The sequence below is a fragment of the Neophocaena asiaeorientalis genome, unplaced genomic scaffold (genome assembly GCF_003031525.2).
Source record: "Neophocaena asiaeorientalis asiaeorientalis breed wild unplaced genomic scaffold, Neophocaena_asiaeorientalis_V1.1 scaffold7, whole genome shotgun sequence".
Lineage (NCBI taxonomy): Eukaryota > Metazoa > Chordata > Mammalia > Artiodactyla > Phocoenidae > Neophocaena > Neophocaena asiaeorientalis.
In genome coordinates, this window is record NW_020185337.1 from 24,483,597 (window position 1) to 24,506,244 (window position 22,648).

At 39.1% G+C, this 22,648-nt stretch overlaps 1 protein-coding gene across 1 annotated transcript in view; it reads right to left on the bottom strand.

Moving 5' to 3' along the window:
• RAPGEF2 (Rap guanine nucleotide exchange factor 2) overlaps nucleotides 1–22,648 on the bottom strand; it is a 273,439-nt gene that overhangs the window by 54,471 nt on the left and 196,320 nt on the right. The window contains exons 9-17 of the mRNA XM_024736074.1: nucleotides 18,330–18,507; nucleotides 12,181–12,317; nucleotides 11,395–11,553; nucleotides 5,018–5,170; nucleotides 4,586–4,750; nucleotides 1,912–2,019; nucleotides 1,615–1,818; nucleotides 1,406–1,514; nucleotides 676–922 (exon numbers count right to left, since the gene is read on the bottom strand). Coding sequence (XP_024591842.1) covers nucleotides 676–922; nucleotides 1,406–1,514; nucleotides 1,615–1,818; nucleotides 1,912–2,019; nucleotides 4,586–4,750; nucleotides 5,018–5,170; nucleotides 11,395–11,553; nucleotides 12,181–12,317; nucleotides 18,330–18,507 — 1,460 coding nt within the window. The remainder of the gene's footprint in view (nucleotides 1–675; nucleotides 923–1,405; nucleotides 1,515–1,614; nucleotides 1,819–1,911; nucleotides 2,020–4,585; nucleotides 4,751–5,017; nucleotides 5,171–11,394; nucleotides 11,554–12,180; nucleotides 12,318–18,329; nucleotides 18,508–22,648) is intronic.

Below are 22,648 nucleotides of genomic sequence, written 5' to 3' on the forward strand. Positions count from 1 at the left end.
AGAGGAAGAGGCCGGTAACTGGGTTTTATAGAACACCCACAGACCCAGAAGGAGCTAAAATGAAAACAAAAGCAAGCAGACAAGCAAAGCTAAAAAAGTGCGACACCTGCAATTTTGTCTGGTATGAGCTCCTGGCGTTAAGTAAACAGCTAAGAAGAGATTCAAGAATACACCTGACATTCTGACTGCAGAGCCCACTGGGAGGAAGGAAAGGAATTCTGTGCTTGGTTGGTGATGTCTTGGCAACAGTTAAATAACTGAAAACAGGAGAGAGAGGAAACAAGAGAATGGCAAGCGTGAATGGAACCAACAGGGAGCAGCCATGACCTGACTGGCACACAGCAGATGCTGATGGTGGAGGAGACACCCAGAAACAAAGAAACAGGAGCAGAAATGACGCCACACCATGGCGGAGACAGGAGCAAACACACATTCTTGCCTTTTAAAAGTCCAAATGAGAAACAAAATATTTCAATGAAGATCGGAGTGGGCAAGTAAGTGGCAAAAATGGGATTAAAACAAACTTAGTTGTTCAATATCGCTTCTAAGATAGCTCAGCCATAAAAGCTTGAAAACATTTTTTACACTCATGTGCAAACACTAGTTACATCACCACCTTTGCATGTCATTTTAACACAATAACATAATGTACAGAAAACTTATACAGACACTTACTTATATGGTTTTTGTGGCAAGATACTAATCCGAGTCTTGTCCAGTATCTTTTTTAGCTTGTTCCTTCCCCCAACAGTATTGGCTTTACTTTTCTTATTTACTTTTTCAAGTCCTATCACCTGTTCTACGTCTACAGCGAGATCTGGAATGGAGTAGCGACTGGCCTTTTTGATGTCTCCAATTTTAGGGAGGTGAGGGGCACCATTTCTCTTCTCTTCTGACAATCTTGTTAGAAGTTCTTTAAACACTAAAAAGGAAACAAACACCGCAAAACACCCATTGTAAGAAATCTGAACAATTCAAAGGCGATTGTAGAACTTGGAAATATTATCTAAGTACAGACTGCAGCTACCAAAATGGTAATCTTGTAGAAAACACTACTCCAATGAACAAATGACACCAAGAATCTGTTTTTGTATGTCTTCTGTCACTTCTACTCAGATTAAGTTAAAATAGTACACTCTTTAAATGTATAGATATTTAAAATATTTATCAATAAAAACATCGATAAAAATAATGTTATGGTCCTCAAGTAAGTAGCTTTTGATTCAGATCTAATTATACATTTACATAATTAATTCTGTATCTATGCATTTCACTATAAATTTTCAATTCTTATGATGTTTGAATGATAAACATGACTTTTTTCATGATTAAGACCTAAATGCTAAAAAAAAAAGACCAAAGAAAAGGAGGAAAATGAAAGTACGCAAAAATGTAAACCACTTACCAAATAAATTGGTTTTCACAGTGATAGATAAGTGTGTGTTATTTCTAAGAATTTCCATGGCTTTTGACAGCTGAATATTTTCAAAGTTTTGACCATTTACTTCTAATATCTAAAAATAAAGTTATAAAATTATTTTCCGTTTCCCAATTGACTGAAGGAGAAGAAGACACCAGCATTTACCCTTATGCTTGCATTCAGAAATACCATACCTGGTCCCCTCGTTTCAAGCCTGCCTCGGTTGCTTTGCTACTTGAATCTACACTGTCGACAAAGATTCCAAATCCCTTCTCTGAGCCTCCAAGTAAGATGAAAGGCAAGGGCGCTTCTCGGGATGGTTTTGTGAGTGTCAGCAATCTTCTTTTTGCTTTAGCAGCACAAGCAATATTTAATAGCCTTAGATGTCCACCCATTTTCTGCAAGAGTGCAAAAAGAGTGGTTTCAAAGATGGGCTGAATAAGATGAACTTAAAGCTGATGGTCTATTTTTTTAAAAATCCCCAATATTACCTCTCTTTCCAGATTATTTTCAAATTCTTCTAGAAATCGAGTCATCGCAGGATCCCCTTCGAAGTCATTGAAGTGATTATTCACCCACAATAATACTACCCGCGTAACCTGCAAAATCAATTATTTTTAATCGGTTTTCTTCTTTCTAGCGCTAAAAATTGACGATTACAGTCATTTCAAAAAAGTTATCCAACAAACAATTTACCTAATAACAATGAGCAAGAAAGGTAACAATAAAACTCTCAGATTTCATTCATAAGAGAATGACCTTCTAAAAATATACAGTAATACTTTGAATGTGGACTTTACGCTGTTTGACCGAGAAGGGTTTTGAATCTGTGAAGGATGGTAACTAACTTTTATCTTGCTTCATCTCAAAATATATTTGAAATAGGTCACAACAAAAACTATAATAAAATCAAAATAATACAAAAGAAGACAGAAACTTTAACATCTACAATTGTGCAGGGAAAATGAGTAGCCTTTTCTTACCCTGCACACATGTTTTCACTGAGCCCTACACTGAGCTTTATACAGAACAAGACACACACTCACAGCTATGGAGGATTAGCTTTGTATCAGCAAGAACTGTGTGACTTTCATTAGACTATAAGTTCCATGAGGACGACAACTTTACCTGTTATGTTCTAAGGGCATCCTTAATATTTATAACAACATCTAATTCTCAGTAAAATTTTACTATATGAAGTGAGTATAACTGCAACTTTAAAAGTACCTGTTTTATTTTATATGAGTTCAATGTTCTAAATCTTGAATAACAAGATCAAAGAAATTTTCCATAGCACTGTTTTCAAGCGTTAACTAACCTCTTAAAGTGGGAAAATTAAGCATGCCATTCTAGCAGTGAAGAAACAGAGTCGACAGTAGACAGTTAATCTTCAAACTGCAGTTAAAATACTGCTTATAGTCAGTAGGCTGTGACAAATTATAGTATATAACCTGACTAATCACTCAGGAGTCAACTCTTGATATTTATATTAATTTTTTGTCATTTATTTCCACTAACGCCCATTTTTCAAGTTTAGGAAACCCAGATGACCATCTCCCCTGAAACTATATCCTGAACACCTGACCTTTTCATAACATTAAAAGTTTGTAGCTGAGAAGCCAACTTAGAAGTCGACTAGCCACATTCCAGGTTAGAAAAACGAGATTCATAAATCATAAACTGAATACTACCAACCGCCACCACAACAGCTTTAAGATGCACTAAGAGGCTGCTGGGAGCCAGGCCTACACGGTCATCCACCTTCACAGCAAGCCCAGAAGGAGGCTGATTACCGTTTTACAAGTAAAGAGACGAGTAGCAGGAGGGTGAGATGACACAGAAGGTAAATGACAGAGGCAATGCTAAGGCTAAGGACCTCGGCTGAGGTCTTCTATGCCTGTGACCCTCAGATTATGAGATGAGGAGCATTACTGTCCAAACGATTGCTCCAGGGCCACGGGCGAGTCAGCGGCAGGGCCAACACTGGAGCTGGAGGCCTTTTTTTTTTTTTTTTTTTTTTCCAGTACGCGGGCCTCTCACTGTTGTGGCCTCTCCCGTTGCGGAGCACAGGCTCCGGACGCACAGGCTCAGCGACCGCGGCTCACGGGCCCAGCCGCTCCGTGGCATGTGGGATCTTCCCGGACCGGGGCACGAACCCGTGTCCCCTGCATCGGCAGGCGGACTCCCAACCACTGCGCCACCAGGGAAGCCCTGGAGCCGGGGGCCCTTTGCTGCTAGTGCCCAGTTCTGGATTTGTACGCCCTGACTCTCCCAAGTCGGCCTCATGGAAACCAGGCCGTCACGTGGAAGGAGAAACGAGTACAGGCCATGAGTAACTCTCAAACCTCACAAGACTAGGTACTTTATCACCCACTCTGGCCTTGAAAAAGAGCTTGACTCAAGAGCTGCTGAAGAGGGTTTGCCCAGAATTACATGCCTGGGGCCTACCTGCCCGCGATGGTTCTGAGGGGACGCTGCTCGGGTGCCAACTGGAAAACTAACTTTTATGTGGTGTACGCTGGCCGTCCGCTGAACCAGAGGATGCAGATTCCCATGGAACCCAGGTGGCTGAGGGCTGCGTTTTAACAGAATTTGCAACGGAACTAAAGTTTATAAACATTTCCTGGGGGGAAGGGAATCAAGATGGCGGAGGAGAAGGACACGGAACTCACCTCCTCCTACAAATACATCAAAAATACATCCACATAGGGAAGGATTCTCACAGAATACCTGCTGAAACATTTGCTGGCCTATGTATCAGCCTTTGCGTTAAAAAGAAAAAAATTTCTAGGGACTTCCCTGGCAGTCCAGTGGTTAAGACTCCGCACTTCCAATGCAGGGGGCGTGGGTTTGATCCCTGGTCGGGGAACTGAGATCCCACATGCCACATGGCGCGGCCCAATAAGTAAACAAACAAATAAATAAATTGCAAGCCCAAGAGGCAAGGCTTTACAACAACAAGAAAATTCTAGGGCTGAACTTAGAAATCTATAACAAGAACTGCTATGTGTATCACCTTGTTTTTCTTTTGGCTTAAGAAGTACATTCTCTTATCCCGTCAAAATATTTTGAACATAAGTGGCATGACAAATATATATTAAAGTCTCTTTAACTTTGTATCTGAATGTTTCATAGTTGAAAGGAAACTAAAACGCAACTTCCAACCTTATCCCTGAGGCTCGGGTCATTAAACCACTCCAACAACTTTTTGCCCACTTCCATCGGGCTGCAGAGGAAAGTCCTATAGGTCAACAGGAAGTCCTCTATAAACGTCGGATCCACCACCGAATGCTCTTCCACCAAATGCATCGTTAATCTTTCTGAGGTGCCCTGCAACAAATCAAAGGCGTCACCAGCATCCCGCATGAATGGCAACTATATGGTACCTTGATTTCAAACCTTCAGCCTAAGATGAACTGGACAGTAACATACACAATAATGACTAAGACTGCTGTTCTTCAGGAAAGATAAAGATTTTTAACAATTGCTAACATTTAAGAGAAGTTACGCCTAAAAACGGAGTGGGGGCATCTTACACCGTCCTAACGGGTACTACCTAAACCCTCCTGCCACGGGGCAGAGGTGTGTTTGTCTCACCTTGATGACGATGTGCCCCTTCCTTGTTCCCGTTCGATCGAGCTCTCGGTGCTCCTTCACCATGACGATCTCTCCTTCCTCTTCAACTTTTTGCATGTTCTTTTCTACTTGGTTGAGGATACGGCAGTAATCTTGCTGGGCTATGCAGACAAACTGGAATAAAATGTAAGTCACATGCTAATGATAAAGTGCTTGCGAGAGACCTATAGCAGCGCTAATGATTCAGTGTTTTAATTATTTAACACTGACATTTTCCCATGTCTCTCCCATACTTTCTAAATGAGGGCAGTAATGAACCTTAATCGGACTTCTCTACTTTTTAATGTATTTCCTCCTTGGTCAAGAAAAGTTTCATTTTTAGAATATTTATATGTAGTTTATATTAAAAATCCTAACAATGAAAAATATCAGAAGATAAAATTAGAATAGTTCTTTCTCACCACTCCCATCCCCCAAGCTGTGACACTTAGAAAACACTGGGGGAGGAGAGTGGACTCTCAGGATAGATATTAAAAAGGGAAAAAAAAAAAGATTGGCTATATGTACATGTATAACTGAATCACTTTGCTGGACACTGTAAACTAACACAACATTGTAAATCAAGTATACTCCAATAAAAATTAAAAAAAAAAAAAAGAGCACACACAACTGTGGGCAGAGCAGCAAAAAAGCTCTGAAGAGTCTATACGTGGTCGTTTATGTATCTGTTAGAATTATGGCCCTAGCAGAAGGGAAGACTATGAAAAGAGTTCAGAATAGAATGATGTTAATGATGGATTGTAATCCACTCCATCAGGGTAGCTGCTGGGTGGTCTTTCTAGTTTAAGAATTGTAATGTGCAACCTGAATCCAGGGGACTGAGCTAAGTGACCACGACTTTTTTTAGATTGTGATTTTTTGCTGTACTATCAGTGGGCAGGTACAAACCTGGGACTCTCTGGTGCTTAGGAAATCCGAGCGTGCTAATAAAATCACCATAAAATTGCTTGTCAGAAGAAATTCTCTTACCTGCCCCAACCCTTCCTGCCTGTGACTTCTAGGGTCAGGTGAACTGATTCAAACCCCAGCTTTACTACCTCTCACTGTGGGATCCTGGGACAATCACTCGGTGGGCCTCATTTTACCATCTGAAAAGGGGAGATGGTCATAAGAGCACCAGCCTCATAGGATCCTTGTGGAGGCTGAGTGAGATAATCCAGGTAAAACTCCTGAACTGTGCTAGATATACAGTATGTGCTCAATAAATTTTTTTATTTAAAAAACAGATATTAAAACATAATTATCATTTAGTGGGCTTTAAAAATTTGAAGACTTTCAGAGCAGCAATTTAAAAATAAAGATGAACTTAATAAAAGATATCAAAATTCAAAGATACCCAAGCAGTAGATATAACAAATTTGCTAATTATAATTGATAAAAGAAATCATTTTAGAAAGTCTGTTCAAAAAAGGTCCACAAAACAAGCCACATACTTGTTAAGCTCAAATCATTATTCCTCATAACTGGTATGAAGGTTAATCCTTGCTCTTTTAAAGAAAAAGTTAACAAAAATATGCACTTCAAGCAATTACTCCTCCACGACCCCAAAGATAAAAAATTTCAGGGCTCAGGGCAAACCGTTTAATTACATTTCTTAGTAGTTTTAAAGAAAGTTATGAATGAATTCTAGAAATCACTTGTTACACAGATTAGCCAGAGGCCTGTGAGAAAGCAACAGTAGATTCGTAAATAAAAATTACTGTTTTCTCTGAATTTTGAATAATTTATTCTCATTTTAAAAATCTGTTAGGAATGAAGAAAGGATGGACATTTTCTCCTTTAAGGTGAAAAGATGAAAAGAGGGAATGGTTAAATTATAATGTACGTAAGATAAAAGATGCTATAGGCATCTAATATCATATTTTCATAGGACGTTTAGACTTCCGGCTCAATATTCATGATAACACATTAATTTTTTTAAAAAAATTTAAAACCAAATATTGTAATAATGATTTTAATGACAACGATGACATTATTATTATCATCATGATATTGTAGCAGCTTTATAGGAACTTTCTCACTTTATCCTCCCAACTAGCCCATGAGGAAGGTACTACTATTATCCCTGCTGTACAGATGAGGACACAGCTGTGCATTTGGCATGCTAATGTAACCAATGTCTCATAAGTACGTGCTTGCTAATTTAAAAAAATTATACATGCATATCAGAATCTTGGCATAACAAAAGGCTAATAATGATTATTTCTGAGCAATGCCATTTACAAGTGACTTTCATTGTTTGATATACTTTTCTGTATTCTCCATACTTTCTGCACACTCAGTAAAGCTTTTTTACAGAAGTAGCAGCAGCAGTTCACACTCAAGAACGAGCATACTATGATATTAGGTTTCTTCCGTCAAGTTGATTGATATCATCTCACTAACTTTTCTATTAAGAGTTTAGAATCAACAAGTTAAAATTCGAAAAGCATAGGCTTTTGTTGTAAGCAATTATGGATAGTTTAATAAAATTTTTTTAATGCCAAAAAACCCCCTACAGACGCATATCCTTAACACTGACCACAGGTGTGTGTATGTTTAAAATCTATGGTCCTTAGTTTCTTGCCTCAAACATATTTTAAACTTTTTTCTTTTTACACGGTAGCAAAATTGTTCCCCAGGTCTCCAAATAATTTTAGGTGTTCTTTCTTATACTCAATTTTAGGGAACATAATTATATCATTTATCTCCTAAAAAAGAAATGTATCCCTGAGTTAAAACAAGTAAGTAGAGAGATAAAAAGAAAATGCTTTCTGAAGAGAAATGTACTAAAATTAATCTTCTTGACTAAGGACTTAAAGAAATTAGAATAAGTTTGATTTGAAATTCTTAGTGTCTAGACAGACATCCTTGGCATTTCTTCTGCAGCAAACTGAAATACCATCCAAAAAGGAAAAAAGAAAGACGCCCAAACTGAATTTCTAATATGGCCATACAGAACTGATATCTCAAAAGAAGTAACTTTTACAAGAAAACATTTATTTTTTATTAGCAAATTTATTTTTGCTTTAAGAAGTTTTTAGGTATAACATGAAATTTATAGGAAAAATATAATTTTTAATTGGTATGATGAAACCAGTTGAAAATTTGTGAGTTATACACATAATTGTTTTAGTGAGGTTTTATACTTTCAGACAGGTGTTCACAGGTGAAAGTCCTGTATGATCTTGGCACTCTGATATGAAATAAAAATTCAAGCAAGATTTCATCTATAAAAGGGCAATGATTTCATTTCATTTCTTACGTCCCAGGATAATTTTCTTTTGGGCACATGACCTCACAACTTTTATTTAGTAAAAATATTAAAAATGATAAAAGAATGAAGTAAAGTTAAACTTTTATCAACATACAAAACAGTCAGCTCTCACTATATCCATGCAATTGCTTTCTCCTCCAAAACTACTGCTAAAATTCAAAGCATCACTAGCTCTCATGGTCTCAAGAAAACACGAGTCTAACAGATTTACCTTAAGACATTAGATCTGTTTAAACTGGTACTTTGCATCTGCAAGGGAGTTCATACCTAATTGTTCACACAGGCATCCAAGTGTTCCCTCCCCGCTGAAGGGTGCAGGGCAGGGCGAGGCCATGCCTGGGTGTCACTGGCAGGCCCTAGATGTAGGTGGTGGAGAGAGGAAGGGGAGACAGAAGTAGAAGAGCGGGAAAGAAAAAGAGGGACAGGAAGAGGGAAAAACAAAAGGAAAAGGCGTGGATGGGGAATGGAAAACCGATCACCTGGTACCAAAGGACATCTATGCCTGGCCCTGCCCTTGTCCTTCAAACCCAACAGGGGACAAGAATGGGAAGAGGAGGGGACTTCCCTGGTGGTCCAGTGATTAAGACTCCGTGCTTCCACTGCAGGGGGGGCAGGTTCAATCCCTGGTTGGGGAACTAAGATCCCACATGCCGAGTGGTGTGCTCCCCCCCCCCAAAAAAAAGAGAGAAAAAGAAAAAGAAAAAGAGAATGGGAAGAGAGGCACACAGAAGGGAGCAGGGCTAAGCAGTGCTGAGCACTGAGCACATCACGGGCCCCAAACAGACAGAAATAAATGTCAAACTGAATCCACTCATGCCGTGTCCTCAGGCTGAACTTGGGCTCGACTCTATACCACACTACCCAAGATGTATTTTGGGAACCCACTGAACTGTAAGGAAATGAGGGCCAAACCTAGCCAAGGTTGCTTCCTCTTGGTAAAGGGAACACCACTTTCGTTCATTTCATTCAGTAACCTCTGATTGCCTACAACGTGCTCAGTACAATGACACCCTTGTGGAGATCACGTTATGGACAAAAATGTGATTCTCACTGTTTAGTTCTCCCAACAAGAGGAGGATGTGGCACGCGCACTTCCTGACAAATAAATGACATTTTAGCAGAAATACGCTAAAATGCTACATAATTTAATGCAAACAAGCATTTGCATTAAAATATCTAAATTCATTCTCCATGCCTGTTCTAATATGGAGGGGGGGGAACGCAGGGCCTGAGATGGCTGGGAATCACAAGGGTGATTCTTGAACCCCTGATTTCACGTTCCTTTTACAACGTGTGGAGAGGCCTGCAGAGCGAGAAGGACTCTGTCTGGCAGACACTACACCCTTGACCCCCTTTGTACATCCGGGAGTCTCGTATCAGGAACCATAGGAGCCTAACACTACCTCAATCAGAGTTTTCGTGTTCCATTAGAGTTTTCTCTTGGCGTCTACCTTGATGACTGTCACTCTGGAGTTTCCGCTGATTCCTCATCCAGCAGAGAGATGAACTCTCTTCCTTACATCTACCTCCTCCTCCTTTCCCAGGACTCCCGGGTAAATATTTAATGTTACCTGCTACATCTGACATTACTTCAGCACTCTTGGAATATTAACTCATAATATTTTTATCAATTATTCTGAGACATTTCTATGCCTCCTACATCACTTCAGTCCCAAGATTACAAAATTTCTAACAAAAGGGGTTGGCCAATTATGAGGCGCTAATGTAGTAGCGGAATCCTCAGAAATAAAACAGCTTTTACTCGCCCTTTAAGGACAGAAACGGACCCAGATGCTCTAGTGATCCTGACTTGCAGAAGGGCCCAAGGAGAGACTGTGAAGCAACAAGAGGACAGAAACCTTTAACAATTTTCCAGTTCGTTTTGACTCAGTTTGGCTTTATTTTTTTTGGAATATAATTCTAAAGCTGAAATATCACATATGACCCCTTTTAACATTTTGAGGCCAAATATAGACTTTGAGATTTATGTACCATTCTGTTTTCCTCCATTTTGCCAAATAATTGAGAGCTGGCTATATTAAGAAAGCTCTTCTGGCATTACATATTCAAAAACTGAATTTATAGCCTTTTTTTTTCCCTCTCTCTATGGTGCTCACTGGAGGAATTATTTAGCAAAATTATTCTCTAAGTAAGATGATTTTATTTATAGCCATGGTCATTTTTCTTTTTAGTAAGTAAAACACTTGAAATGAAAATTTAAATGAGCACTATTTTATATTTATCAGACATTATAAAAATTCAATGATGTTCTTTTAGCATAAACTATATTCAGATGACGTATTTTAGACTGTAGACTAATAAATACAAGGACCACTTAACATTAATTAGTCTAAGTCAACTCTTTTGGTTTATTTATATTAAAATATTTTATCTTTCAAGGACAATTTTTTAAGACATAAATTATAAATACTTAATAATGATAAAAGCATCTTAAATTTTTTTTTACACTAATATAGAGGTTACCTGTTAGATCGATCTAATTAAATTTCACATTTGGTCTCAACATTCTCTCTATTCTTTTATTAAATGCTTTTAAATAATGAATATTAACATAATATCAATTCTGACATTGTTCTTTTTATTAGCAATCATTTCTTTACTATCAAGTGTTTCTACTGATTCATACCATGATTAATTTTCATGATTTCTAAAATCAATTCCGTATCTTCCATGTATTTAAATAAAAATACTGTGTAACTGTATCACAGCACCTTTACTAACCTACATTTAATTTCTTTTCATCATGGGCATTTTTACTTCCGTATTTTTTGTTGACTAGACTATAAATTATTATTGATGGAAATTAAAAATACTGTATTTATAGAACACCTGTTTTTTAATAGAACACATTTACAGAATGCTTAGCTCTGTGGAGCCCAAGTAACTTTAAGGGAGATTTGTTTTTAATTTCCTGGAGTGTGATAACACTAAAAGTCATAGTTCTACTTTAAAATCTTCTTTATAAATCTAAAAGATGACCTGTTTATACAGGCTGAAAAATCTTACCTCAACTGCATACGTAAGTTCTTTATATTAAGCACAGAATAATGACAGTTTATACCTGGCAGTCATCCACCTTTGTCCTCATCACTCCTTTCATGTATTCCTTGTCCATAGTAGGAGAGACACCGAAACTATTTCCCATACATAGTATTTCTGCTTTTCCATCTGGGTAAGTCACTTCCACAGAACCATTCAGAATCACTGACCAGGAGTCCAGCTAGTTCCAAAAAATGAAAACAAAGCAGAAAATATAACATCATGATCGTGAAGCTGTAAATGCTGGAACGGTCCCTAAAAATGATTTACATCTTTTATTTTTTAAAGAGGGAACAAATAACCCAAGTACAGCTGACCGTTGGCCAAGTTCACAGAACGAGAACTAAAGCACAGCCACGGACCCACGGGTTTCCAGGTGCCTGCACGGCACTCCGCTCTCCTAATGACTCTAGCTCTTCCTCTCTTAAACGACACGAGGGAAAAAGTGTCTTCTGTTCCCCAAAACACATGTAAACAAGATAAAATGATCACCACAGCCTTGATAAGAACAGCATTGTGTTCTGACAAGAGGCATAATATTATGAACGTTTAAGTTGCAAAATCTGAAAAGTTAAAATGTCAAAAATGTTTCTACGAGTATCGTCTGGAATACTGCAAATAATAGAAAATAAAATAATGAACTTGGAAGACTCTGACACAACGAGTGCATCATAATTCCCGAATGATTGAAACTTATTGCTGCCCATGGTTTGTAAGGAGGAGAGAAGAAGAACGGGGTTTTTGTTCATTTGCTGCATCGAGTGAGGCTCACATAGAGACGTTATAAGTGGCAGAAACATTTCCTAACCTCTTCACCGTTGTTTAACACGATGGTCCCGGCTCTTTCCACCACTGCAAACACCATCACAGCACAGAGCTCCCGCCTCACCGACATCGTCATGTTGGCAAAAGCCGGCAGCTGGTGCATGAATTCAAGGAGTTGTTCTGAAAAGCAGAAGGCGTGTGAAAAAATGACAACTATTTCCCAAAACAAGCATTCAGAAAGAATGCTCTATGGCTCTTTCTTTTTAAATGTCCTACAATTCTGCCTGGTGAACAGTACAAAGACTTTAAATTATCTTCAGCACACGCTGAATTTCTTGCAGGTACACGAAGAATTCTGTCACTGTGGAAATGGTGACATTTCCTTGTTGATTCAGGAGCAACAGGACACAGTGCAATTCAACTTCCAGTGGGAATGAAGAAATTAATAAACTTCAAACGGGGAATTTCTATTGAAAATGAGCTGTGATCTTATTAAGGCTTATTAAGGGATGAAATGATAAGCTGAAATGAAACAGAGCTCTGACAATTCTCTAGAAAAGTCAGTAGGTCCATTCCGGTGCCTCTGGGGCGAGTGGATGCCCGAAACACACAGCAGAAACCACCACCTTCACTCTAAAGATACTCCAGGATTTAGAAACCAGGGAATATTTTCTGTGGGTCAGACAAATCCATAAAAAGTTATCCATTAACAAGTTTACAACATTATATGATAAAGGCGAATGAAAATGGATATATTATCTCTGATCCCACAGATTGACGAAAACAAAGTTTGCTCACTCTTCCTATGGGCAATGCTGTGGACAAACAGCTTCTTCTTGGTAAGAACTCCTTACTAAGTTCTTTCCTCACTCCTCACCACGGCTGTAAGCGATGCACGGTTTCTTTTTCATTTCACAGGGAGGAAACCGTGTGGCTCAAAGGCATACAATTAGGAAGTGGCAGTGACACGATTCAGGACTGTGTGTCTCCACGCTCAGGCTGGACATCACAGGTGGTGATAAAGACCACAGGGCGTGTGCCAGCCTGTGAACACTTACTAGCTGAATTACTTTGGGGAAGATGACTCATTTCCTTAAGGCGTGTTTCTCTCATTTGGAAAAGAATAAGATAATACCCACCTTCACTGGACAGTTCTGAGGATCAAAAGGAATGAAGATGATAAAGTCCTTAGCAGAGAGTAGATACGCAATACATGGGAACTGCTGTTATTACCATTATTATTATATTCACGGTATTGTTCAAACTTTTGGCTAAGTAAAAATTCTACTACATTTTTCTTGTCTACACATAACGACACTGTCCCTGTGCTCATTCCTGCTGTCTATTAGGATTTAGTGACAAGTTTTATGTTGTTGGATATAGTCTGTTAATTGCAAAAACAATGTATAATATAAAGATATGTTCTGTGAAAACATTACTTTTCCACAAGGTCAGACTAGGTGGTGTTTTCTGGTCCAGCGTGGTAACGTCTGTTCTGCTTAGACCCTACGTCATCCCTCCTGTACAAGACTTTTCATTACGGGGGTGGCTCTGGTAATCAGAAAGAATAACAGTGGTACGTGGTACCCAGGGATTCTGTCCAACAAGACAGCGCTCTTCAATTTGATCCAGACCGATGGGTCAGGACATCAATTTACTGTTGCAACCAGCATTTTTAAAAGAGTAGGAGCGAGAGTATCAAAGTACATCAGTTACAGAAAGAATAAGTTCTGGTGAGCGAAACTTTCATTTCTGGAATGAGAAGATGTGTTTGTGTCCTGTCATAAAATATGTTTACGCCTGAGGGCAGCTATAAGGCAATTCTGAATAGCACCGCAAGATGACCCACACCTACTAACTGCGGGAGGTGGGACTCAGTGTTTTACAAGTGCACTGGCTTTTTGACATGAAACATAAAGGCAAATGAACAAATTATGGTCCTCTGGCTGGCACATCCCCGTTAGTTCTGCTGTTACCAACCAGCCTCTGTTCTCTTCGGCTATCACACCCCACACCCCTCACTGTAAGGTATTAAAATACTAGCTGTAGGTATTAGAACACACATTTCATTTTTTTCCTCTCCTAGTAAGAGCTAAATTTCCTTGGACAAGCAGAGATGCATGCTCTTAAGAAAAATATGAGACCAGAAATTAACTGTCAGAAATGTTCTAAATTTAACATGTTTAGACAGTAATAAAAGTCAAATTACCACCACACACGATAGGAGAATATGAAGCATGTGAATATGAAGTATAAAACGTATCCACTAATATTGCAGCAATGGTGTGAAGTGCCTGCATGGACATCTGTCTTGCTCTCTCGCAGTTTCCTACTCCATTAGTGGGTCATGAAGTCAATTTGTGATATGTGAGTAGTGATTAACATTAAAAGATACAAGAGAATAGAAAATATCTGTGTATCACATATAAGGATAAATAATAAAGGAGACAGAGAAGATAGAGTAATAGTAAATGTATATAATTCTCCAGGCTCAGTTGAAAAATTAAAAATAAACACTTAACCAGACAACATCCAAGTATTTTTAAAACTCTCAAAGACTCAATAATGGTTATCACTGGTTTCGTGATAGCTTCTATTCTATCATGTATTACACTGGAGGACTACAGCAATTAAAAAAAATAGAGAATTTGTATCACCAATCTTTAAAAAAATAATAAATATAAAATGGAAGCATTTGACTACAGCAGGTCAACATAAACCCTGATGATGCCCCAGGAAGCATACAGAGTTACAGGGATTATGTCAGCCAAGAATTCAGAGCGTGGAATGAGTACTGAGATAGTTCCCAGGACGTATGGAGAGAAGCAGTGTGGAAGGGAGAAACAGGACAGCTTTATTCTACACGGCTTGGAAGAATCTGTCTGAATAATACATTAATGTGATCTATCTTACTTTGTTAGGAAAGAAATATTCCTGTTTATGAAAAATATTAGACATTCAAAAAAACTTTTTTCTAGTCAATGTAACACAAAGAAAAGTTAAATAATCAACTTACAGACACCAGAAGCTTTAGTCAATTCAGAAAATTCTTATCTTATTCCTTTGGTTTAATTTTATATAAGAAATAATTAATATTAAGATTTTTTAAAAAAAAACCTGTGGATTTGTATGTGTGTGTGGTACACCAAGCGGGGAAAAAAAAAAGGAATTCTTTGAAAGGGATCAAAGTAGTTCTCTACCTTAATGTGTGAAGGCCTCAAAACCAAAAATATTGAATTTGGAACCATTCAATAATTGAGTACCTACAGAGTTACGAGTTGAAGCGCAAAAATCAATAATGTCCCTTTCTTCAAAGTACTGAAACAAAGGTATACCCAAGAATCTGTGGGAACCCAAAGGGAAATGTTTTAATTCCTGCAGTTTTAAAAACATGATTAAATATTAGCAATTTTTAAAAATTTAGTTATTTATTTTTGGCCGTGTTGGGTCTTCGTTGCTGTGTGCACGGGCTTTCTCTAGTTGCGGCGAGCGGGGACTACTCTTCATTGCGGTGTGCCGGCTTCTCATTGTGGTGGCTTCTCTTGTTGCGGAGCACGGGCTCTAGGTGCGTGGGCTTCCGTAGTTGTGGCATGCAGGCTCAGTAGTTGTGGCTTGCGGGCTCTAGAGTGCGGGCTCAGTAGTTGTGGCGCACGGGCTTAGTTCCTCCGTGGCATGTGGGATCTTCCCAGACCAGGGCTTGAACCCATGTCCCCTGCATTGGCAGGCGGATTCTTAACCACTGCACCACCAGGAAGTCCCTAGACCTTATCTTTCGTGATAATGATTTACTATTTTAAATAAAAATGTATTTGATAGGAGCATGCATCTGAGTTGTCACTGTTTACAAGCGTATTGGCAGTATTCAACTGTAAGTAATTCATCCAGAGATTGTATCAACAAGCACACTAAAAAAAAAAAAAAAAATAGTGTGGTGTTCATCCAGAGATTGTATCAACAAGCACACTAAAAAAAAAAATAGTGTGGTGTTCATTTGTAGGAATCAGCATAGCTCTTGCTTTCTAGAAATTCTGAGAGAGAAAACTTCTCAGATATGAAGTGAAAGTCTTAAATTTCCAAGAATAACATGTTACATGTATTTGTGTAACCATAATTTTCTTCCATAACGATACTAACATGAGCATACTCAAAAAGGATAACCTCCATGTCACTCTGTTCATAAGCAGTGTTCAGTCTAATTTTTTAAAAACCCTATGAGCAAGGATTCTTAAGATGGGAAACCAAACACACTTCCAATTTCATTCTCTCTTTAAAACTACAATAAAGCGATTTTGAAAAAGAAGTAGGATCTTGAAGTCAAACGTATGGTTGCCAAAGGGGAAACATAGGAGGGAGGGATAAATTGGGAGACTGGGATTCACACACACACACACACACACACACTACTGTATATAAAATGGATAACAAATAAGGCCCTGCTGTAGAGCACAGGGAACTCTACTCAGTACTCTGTAACGGCCTATATGGGAAAAGAATCTGAAAAAGAATGAACATACGTATATGTGTAACTGATTCACTTTGCTGCACCTGAAACTAACGCAACATTGTAAGTCAAATAAACTCCAATAAAAAGTTTTTTAAAAATGAAAAAGAAGCGGGCAAGGACAAAGAGAATAAGGGAGTGGAATAAATTTTGGACAACGGAAATCAGATGAACGTGTGGTATCAGTCTGGAGGAAGCTAAACCCTACGTCTTCAGGGATGCAACAGGACCACTTCACTTCATGCTGCGGAAGCCTCAGAAGACTTGTGACTAAGAGCACGTCAGGACCGGGGAGTGGACCAGGTGGAGGAGGGAGTGGGCTAACCTGAGGAGGGACAGGGATGGGCATGTGAGAAGCAGCTACGTCCTTTCCTCCAACAGAAATCTAGAGGTTAATGCCCCCGGAAGGGTGACGGCAGAGGCACTTCTGTGCTGGGGGTGCAGGCACGGCTGGCTTCCCAGCACCTCCTTTGGGTCTGAACTTCTAAAAGGGCGTTGACAGTCCTTCCTTCCTAAAACAGCCCCCTGTTCGCTGCGCTCCCCGAAATATCTCCCCCACTTTATTCCTCAGACCCCAGCAGGACCAGGGCTCCCTGTTTTGTTCCCACTGGTCTGCCAGGACCTAGGAAACCCTCAGTCCACACAAGGCGCTCAGTCACATCCGCCGATGACTGAATGCTCACTCCACACAGCAGTCATCTCTAAAGAGCCAGCGATTCCTATCAATGGCTTTGGTTATATTTTAGATACCTAATCCAAGGTTCTGGTTTTCCATCTTTAATTCCCTAGCATACGTGCAGTGCTTAAACGGTACAAGGGCCTCCTCATACATGATACTGGCTCCCTTAAAACACAAGCAACCGGCCACTCACATACGATGATGCCCATACTGTCCTATATCTAATCCCACTAGACCCAGTTCCTTGAATTTCTTTCAAATACATATTGGCCCAAAAAGAGCCAACGGTGTGGAAGAGCAGACAATCAGATTCCAGAACTACGGGGCAGAGATGCTCTCAGAGGAAGCTGCTCTCACTGCCCCCGGCATCTAAGGAAGGAGCAGGGCCCATCAGGCAGGCATGAATGCTACAGCACCATTACACTGTCAACTGTCACTCTGACGGCAAAGCCGGGTAAAGGCGACCCCGGGGAAGGAAAAAGTGGACACAAAGCCACTTAGACTCTTAACCTTAGGGCGCACTTAAAGCCTCAACCCCCAGGTTCACGCGGGGCTCACTTGACATTCTGCTCTCTTCTTCCCCTGAGGCTCACCTTCCCACGGAACCAGAGAAGAAGAAAAGTCATTTGCATGACGGTTTTCCCGACCACCACCCGACTGATGTTCTCACAAAGAAAAACTCGAGCTTCCTAGAAATAGCGCGCGCAAGACGATTAATAGAAGTAATAATGTTTGGAAGACTATATTTCTTTTTTTTGTCCGAGAGTAAGCTAAGGAACGGCTCGTGTGGAAGGGTTTTATTAGCAACTTTTATTAGCTGTAGTCTCCTGAAGCTATGGCCTGAGTAAAATTAATTGTTTCAAAAATGTTTTCAACAACAAATGCCAAGGAACACTGACTGATACATTACTGACCTTTCAGAGCCTACTGTTCTTGGGCTCCGTTGTATTACACAGTCTTACCTCTGCATTCTTTAAATTGCTATGAGATTCGCTTTCTCGCCCAGACTTACCGATGTCATCGTCTGTCCTGTCGATGGGGTCTTTCTCCAGGCAGTCTCGCACAATGTCCCTGCTCATCAGAGGGTCCGAGGCTCTCTCGATGTCCTCTTCGTCGTCATCATCTTCAGAGTCCACTGCTGTCTCCGGTAACCCGCTCAGGTCCATCTCACCAGCCTCACTTTCTGTGGCCTTAAAACAGACCCCAAATAAATAGACAGATGTATAGACAGACAGACAGACCAACTTTCTCAAGGAAATCTTTTGTGCCCAAAAGAAATAAAAACAAGTCTAGTCCGAAATATTGTTTTTTCTCATATTAACTTTCCAGAACTAAGTTACACGTATTCAATGTTAACAAATAGTCATGCACTAGGCACTACAGAAAAGAATTACTTCAACAAAACATGAGTGATTTTTATCACTGCTGGAATTTGTAGTTAGGATTAATGATTATCAATAATTCTGATTAGCTGTCATACGGCATTTGAAACATAGCAGAATAAGAAAAAGTATCTGTTTTCACTCCATTTTTCAAAGAGAATGGCTTAAGCTAAGAGCTTAAGGGTGACAATTAATTCTGAACAATTCCTTCCCCCAAAGAACAGGTGTAGACTTATTAATGCCAAGAAGACTGAACCACGTCTCTCTTATTAGACAGTCTTTGTGAAAAAGTGAATCCCAAATCAAAGGTAACCTGATAACTATGCAAACAAAACATTAATAATTACTCTGATGACCCCCGTGTCCACTCTCCAACTATACATCACCAAAGGTGTGAAAGACCCTACATGCCTGTAGGTGACACGGTCTTTCTTCCCATTCCTCAACACCGCTGAGTGAAGCACAAACGAAAGAGTGAGGCAAACGTAAAATGAGCTCAGGAACGTCTGAAGGAACCAGGTATACCAGGAATGAAGAGAAGGAAGGAAGTCTAAGTACGCTCCTGTCATTATTCATAGCTGCAAATCTGTAGCTACTCTCTAGTGCTGAAAAAAAAGCTAAATAAATGCAATGACCCGATCTCTTAAATTTTTTAGAATTTGTTTTTAATTCTGGAAAGAGACTCCAAGGCCTGTTATGGTTCTGTGATTAAAAACAAATATTTAGTCTGAATCAAGAGTCACAAGTTTCAAAATGGTCTCTTCTGTTGAGCTATCTCAAGTATAGATGCGCTATCCTTTCTAGGCTATTCTATATGCTTTTGTAATGATCATCTCAACGATCATGTACTATGTATCATATTGGCCTCATCTGACACATGTACCCAGAACTTACTAACTGCTTAAGCACACTAAGAATGAGTACAATTGAATATCAACTACATCCATTTCGAACATCACAAACGTGGTTTTCCAGATAAAATAGTAAACGCTTAGAAAGGCTTACTGTAAAACTATTAATTTTGTAGAAGACATAAAGTTTACCAACTTCAAATAACCCACAGTCCACATGATTTTCAAAGACAATAAAGACATCTTATTTTTAAGAATAGGCAAATACAGATTAAAAATAAATAAATGTAAGATGAAAATATAAAACGCTGAACCTAATAACAGAAAGCCAACACCAAATACTGACAGTGTGCCAGGAACTCTGCTCTAAGTGCCTCACGTGCATTAACTTGTTTAACCCTTCAACAGTCCTATGAAGTAAGTCACTGACTTTTACTATTCTCCAAACATATAGGTAAAAAGAAATTATTTCTCCAAGATCATGTTGCTGGTAATTGTGGAATCAAGAACACAGCCAGGAATTCCAGCTCCAGAGCCATAACTACAACCTAACCTGCCTCTTTGTAAGAGATACTTAACACATGAGTGCAGCTTATAGAAGGATCTATACTTTTTCTGCCATTTAGTTTAAATCAATGTTTAAAGAATAAATTGTATTATTTTTTTAAGAAGACATATATATATTTGTTTGTTTTGGCTGCTCTGGGTCTTAGGGGCGGCATGCGGGATCTTCGCTGCCGCATGTGGACTTCTTAGGTGCGGCATGCAAACTCCTAGTTGCGGGACGCACGCAGGATCTAGTTACCTGACCACGGATTGAACCTGGGCCCCCTGCATTGGGAGCATGGAGCCTTACCCACTGGACCACCAGGGAAGTCCCATATTATTTTCTTATCAACAAAGTTTCAGCTTTCTGAAGTCTTAGTTTATATCATAGAATATTTAATTCTACATTTTGAAGCAATACAAGTATGTGTTAATACTTTCTGAAGTTTAACAAAAAGAATTTTAATCACATTTCAGTTCCTTACGTACGATTTCCTGAACATACATTACACCATACATTATAAGAATTATCACACATTATAAGAAAAACCTATGGGGAAAGTAATTGAAGACGGAATACCTAATGAAGACAGCATGAGTGAAAATGGAAAGTCTAACCTCTACAAAAGCTCTTTCAGCAGTGGCCTTAGTGAATACTGCTGCTTGGGTAGGACCACGGTGAGCAGAGATGCTCCAGGTGGGACAGCAACACGGCCTTGCAGCCAAGGCCAGAGAGTTAATTAATTGTGACACAGTCAGCAGCGCACCTCTCATTTATGATTTTTTTAAAAACTGAAGTAGAGTTGATTTACAATGTTGTGTTAGTTTCTGGTGGACAGCAAAGTGATTCAGTTATACATATACATGCATATTCTTTTTCATATTGTTTTCCATGATGGTGCATTACAGGATGTTGAGTATAGTTGCCTGTGCTCTACAGTAGGACCTTGTTGTTACCTATTTTATACACAGCAGTGTGTACCTGCTCATATCTCTAACTTAAATCGTCTCTAGATTCCAGAATGACACTGAAACGGCACTGGATGTGATACGGTATGCCAAGGCTGTGAGCAGAGAAACTAGGCCAATACTATTGTTATCACCATCTTATTTCTATCGCCTACAAACGTGACAATTTGCTAACGGTTGCGACGGGTACATTTTCACCTCAGTTTCATCTTAACATCAAAGATGATTATTCGTCACCTTATATTTTCAAAGATACAATCAGTCCTCTATATCCACATTCTTTAATATTAGCCTAGAGTGAAGAGGCACTACTGAAGACAAAAATAAGAACAAAACACTTTTAAGTAATATAGCGATATAACTTAAGGTTTTCTTAACTTTTAAACATCTAATATATGGTAAGAGATGAAAGATATATTTTACACGATCCCAAATAAATCATTCCTATCATTTAAATGAATGATATTTAAGTCTTAAATAGAACAAAAAGATTTTCCAATGTGAGTTGGATTAATCTCTCCAAAACTGAACCCACCACCCCATCTGTGTAAACAATCATTAGCTGTTTTCTATTCCTGTTATGTGTATTCCATTGCTTAAGAAACTATTCATAAAATAACATTTATGAAACCAGTAACTTAGAAGATTATTTTTATTTAAAATAAATACCCATGTTTTAGAGACACAAATGTAGAGTACAAACGTATGGACACCAAGGGGGGAAAGCAGGGGGGTGGTGGTGGGTGGGATGAACTGGGAGGTTGGGATTGACGTATATACACGAATCTGTATAAAACAGATAACTAATAAGAACCTGCTGTATTAAAAAAATAAAATAAAATTCAAAATAAAATAAAATACCCATTTTTATTTTAAAATACTACAGAATTCCTTTTAATAATACATCTTAAATAGAACTCAATGAACAAGTTTTTGGGAATCTACTAATTTCGTGAACAACGAGACCCTTGGAGACTGAGTGGAGTCCAAGGTTTAGTGAGCACTGACTGGTCTATGGTGGGTGGGGAGAGGGCTAAACTTGAGTGCGCGGAACCTGGGACTCACTGCATTTACATCCGCTGAATGAACAGGCAAAGCAGAGGTTAGCGGTTCAAATCTCAGCTCTAGCGTTCATCAAGAGGCTTTATCAAAGTCGCTGATCCTCTGTAGACCCAGTTTTGTCACCAGGAAGCTGGAGTTACATTTCACCATTCATAGGATTGTTCTTGGATCGAATATGGGGAAAGAAAGCCAGTTACAGGCCACATTAAAGTCCCTTCCTCAAGGGGACACGTTTCCACCTCTGTGCCGGCACCCCTCTACCCCAGCGATGAGCCTTGCACGCAATTTACACTGGCAGAATCTGCCACCCCCCCCCCCCCCCCACAACACTCTGTTAAATATCCCAACCCCTTACACACTGAAAACTTCCCTCAGGCTAACTGCACCCATTAAGTTCTGGCTAAATGGCTCACGCGATAATTATAAAAACAGTGATTCTATATTGAATGACTACTGTGTGTCTAGCACTACATTTGATGCTTTTAGTACATAATAATCTTCATGTCAATTCAGCAAATTAG